At 42.3% G+C, this 4,006-nt stretch overlaps 1 protein-coding gene across 1 annotated transcript in view; it reads left to right on the top strand.

Annotated features, from left to right (window-relative positions):
* The window catches only part of DLST (dihydrolipoamide S-succinyltransferase (E2 component of 2-oxo-glutarate complex)), a 20,658-nt gene that overhangs the window by 337 nt on the left and 16,315 nt on the right, over nucleotides 1-4,006 (top strand). Inside the window, exons 2-3 of the mRNA XM_004681690.2 lie at nucleotides 347-380; nucleotides 2,902-2,950. Of these exons, the coding sequence (XP_004681747.1) occupies nucleotides 347-380; nucleotides 2,902-2,950 (83 nt within the window). The remainder of the gene's footprint in view (nucleotides 1-346; nucleotides 381-2,901; nucleotides 2,951-4,006) is intronic.

Below are 4,006 nucleotides of genomic sequence, written 5' to 3'. Positions count from 1 at the left end.
GTCCCCTGTCGGACCCCACCCTCCGCGCCGGGCTGAGGAGCCGCCCAGAGCCGCGCCCGCCCGACACGAGACTGAATTTGGGAGGAGGCGCCGCGGAGTCCCCCACGGGCTCCCTCGCTCCTGTTAGTCAGCGGGTCTCGGTCCCTTTGGGAAGTTGAGATAGTTCAGCAGGCCCGTTGTGCTGATTGGGACCGAGCGCTCTGGCTGTTACAGTTGCATTTCGGAGTCTTGAGGTTTATCTGTCACCAGCGCCGCGACAGCTTTGAGTCTGTACTCAAAGGAAAAAAGGCTGTTTTTTCCCACTTTTCATCTTGGGTGACGTCGATAATGTCTTCTTTCTCAACAGGGGAACTGCCCTCTAGGGAGACGTTCCCTGCCTGGTAAGTTCTGCCCTTGCGGTCACCTAAAATGCTCTCCTCCTGGGCAGAGCAGTATGTGAGGAATGGGGGTGCCTTTCTCAGATAGATAGTGCAACCCAGTGCTGTTTAATGGCAGCTGTCATTTTTTCATTAGCATATAGTCACTGAGTTTCTCTTGTGCTTCAGGCTCTATGCTGGGCATACACTAAGTGTGCAGCAGTTAGTAATTTTTGCCCTCAGGAGCTTACAGTCTAGTGAAAATGAAAGTGCATCTTAAGTAAGTGAGCAGTCATACATTTTGGTTAAGTGTTGAGAGGGAACACCTGAAGGTGGCAAAAGAAGCCTCTCCAGTAGGTGATAGTAAAGCTGTGACTTGGAGGTTGTGGCAGAGGGCAACCCGGCAACCCAGAGAAGAGCTGAAGGAAAAGAATAGCATGGACATAGTCTCTGAGAAGGGAAAGAGCTTGTTAGTGTTTCAGCACTGGTCAGAAGGTGATTTGGCTGGAGCCTGTTGGTTTAGGAAAAGACTGGCATGTGTGGTAGTAGATGTATGGGGATCGTTTGAAGAAGTTTGGATCTTCTGTAATTTTTTAAAAGCCTGGCTAAATATTTGTTGAATGAGCTGATCTTATTGTGGGTTTTCTGCATACCAAGCATTATTATTCAGAATACTTTCTGTACATCTCCAAGAAAATTCATCAGGAAACAGAGGTACTCTATTTTATAAATGCACAATACAATGCTAAGAGAGGTCAAAGCCTTGGTGAAGGTCAGCCAACTGTTGGTCAGGCCAGGTCTACCTGACAATGCAGCCTATTATCATTTCTTATATACTCAACAGATCATTTATTGAGGTCTTGTACATAAGAAGCACTGTGCTATGTGACCTGGACATTGATGGTCTCTACCCTCAAGAATCTTAAGGGCTACTGGAGAGACAGTACACATTTCTCTATGCATAGGAACTTAATTACATTGTGATTACTTTGACAGGGCAAGTTGTAATGAGATGATAGCTTATCTGGGGAGGGTGCAGAGCACTATGGGAATGTCAGGAAAGGCTTCCCTGAAGAAGTGACATTTAAGCCAAGACTTGAAGAATATATAGAAGCTAGCCAATATTCCAGGCAAAGGGAAATCCTTGTGCAAAGATTTTCAGGCAGGAGGGGAGTTGACTTGTTACAGAAGTGGAAAGGAATTCTGTCTGGCTGGACAGATAGGACCAGAAACACAGGAAGGAGGAAAGTTTTCAGACTATTACAAAAGTCAAGAAAACATAGGTATCTAGCATGGTCCTAATGCATCAATAATAATAATGTCATTTTTACTGTAAACCCCCCAGAATATCAGCTAGTATTTTCTCTACTTTAAAATGACTGACAGGACAATGGAAAGAACCTCACAATTGGGGTTTGCATTGAAACTTGGTGCTTTATGTTGGGCTAGTTACTTAATCTCTGCAAGCCCTACTTATATATAAAATAGAAATAATGGCAGATGGTTGCTCTAGTTGCAGAGTTGTGAGACACAAAAATCAAAATGAGGTCATTGTGTGAAAGCTGATTATAGATCGTAAGGTACTGTACAGATGAAACTTACTGTAAATGAACTCTAAACTGGACTCATGGTTTCAAAAATCAGCATGTGCTGCTGGCCTATTTGTACTGCAGACTCATTAGCTGCTGGATATGGAGGTGTCTTGCTTGACTTTGAGGCCTGGAGATGTTTATAAGGAGATGGTCACTAGAAGGAACTGTCTCCCATTTTGGTGTCTTCTGAGCCCAGGGTTCAAAAGGAGTTAGTAGATGGGAAGAAAGACATGAAATACTATGTTCAGGTGAGATAGCTGTAGTGATAAACCGTCAGTTAGGGAGATGAAGTTATCTATGGTAAGGGGAACACAGATAGTGGGATAAAATGGGCCTTCTACCTTGTGATCATAGTAGAAGACTTTGCAAGATCTTGGGAAGACAATAAAATGAAAGGTGAGATAATGATTTGTGCAGTATAGGATAAGCTGGGACCTGTGGCCCAGAGTGGCCCAGTTTTGCTACAAGGGTTTAGATGATAAGACTCTCAGCCTGGTGCATTAAAGTAACCACGGAAACAAACCTAGACCAAACATCCCCCTACTTCTCAGAGTAGGCCATGTGTAGTCACATGATAGACCATCACGTGTCTTTCCAAGTTTCAACTGTATTTCCAGACTTGGGGGATATGGTGACACTTATTAGTAGAACATATTAGGGATAATAATATGTTTATACATTTTATGGTAAGTAATAATCTAAAACTTCAAGCTATGTCCTTAAAATTCTCCCCTTAAATAGATACCCACTTTTGACCCCACATACCTCTTGCTCTATGGCCTCGTCGTTTGGTGGAAAAGTTTGAAATCTAGAACTCTGTGATAAAGATTTTATTGTAGTCTATAGTTTCTCCTGCTTTATCTCAAAGTTAGGAGGTGAACAGATTGTTTTCCATCCCTAACAGGTATCCTGTATAAGATAAGGGTTCTTAAGAGTTGTTTTGTTTCTTGCAGGGGTCTCCTTATGTCAGGGACCAGGTTACCCTGACAACAGGAAGATTGTGTAAGTATCACTGGGGAGCACAGATATGTGGCAATGGGGTATTTCATATATGAGTTCTAAATTTGGCCATCTGTTTTCCTCCCTGGCTTCCAGGTCTAAAATCCAGGTGGTTGTGTTGAGTCCCTAGTCCTCACCTTGATGTTAATGTATTACATGTGATGTACTTTGAGCTTCAGCCCCATATCAGGTGCCGGAGCAGGAGTGTGCCTGTCCTTTGGTGTTTATAATGAAAGGTTATATATTATAATGAAAATGAATTTGGAATCCTCTTTATATAGGAATAGATACAGAAGGATGCTCCTGTACTTTCTGGTTGGATGCTCGTGCCACTGAAGGGTTAGCGGTTACATTAATTGTGGAGATTGAGGGCATCCTCTTGGTAGCATACTCACTCATTTACAGTGAACACAAAGTCTGGCTGGTTGAGTTTTGGGACTTGGACTGGTTGAGAGGGAATGTGTACTGCATCCTTCAAAGTTTGGAGAAAGGCCATCCATGTGTTTCCTTGGCATTTTCTGGGTTGCGGTAAAGAAGTTGCTCTCTGATCACCATTGAGCAGCTATCTGCTCTACAGGGAGAACCTGCAAAATGAAGTTTCAGCAGATTAACTCCTTATTGTGCATCACAGTGGAATTTTTAAATTATAATTGGGAAAAGGATGCACTACTACTACAAGAACAAATTTCTCTTGTTTTTGGATGTCTGTTTCACAATCATAAGTCTTTGAACTGTGTGTTCCTTTTTATCTAACAATTCCATTTCTAGGACTCTATACTGAAGAATTTCTGGTGTACTCAGATTGCTTTTAAAATGGCCAACCCCCCCAAAAAAAAAATTGCCAACCAGCAGGAAGTTGGTTAAACTATGTCATGTTGCATGTTCACACCATGCTAGATGGAAAAAAATAATAGTTTTTTGCTATTTTCAGATATTCTACAGTGAACATTTAATACTGTTGTAATTTTTTTTTAAGATTTATTTATTTATTCATATAGAACTGGGGTACAGGCCAGAGATGCGGAGGGTGAGAGGATTCACCAGAGACAGAGCGGGGAG

The sequence above is a fragment of the Condylura cristata genome, unplaced genomic scaffold, assembly GCF_000260355.1.
Source record: "Condylura cristata isolate star-nosed mole 26May11 unplaced genomic scaffold, ConCri1.0 scaffold00013, whole genome shotgun sequence".
In the NCBI taxonomy this organism is placed as follows: Eukaryota; Metazoa; Chordata; class Mammalia; order Eulipotyphla; family Talpidae; genus Condylura; species Condylura cristata.
Note: the sequence above shows the minus strand (reverse complement) of the source record. Positions and strands in the feature narration are given on the sequence as shown.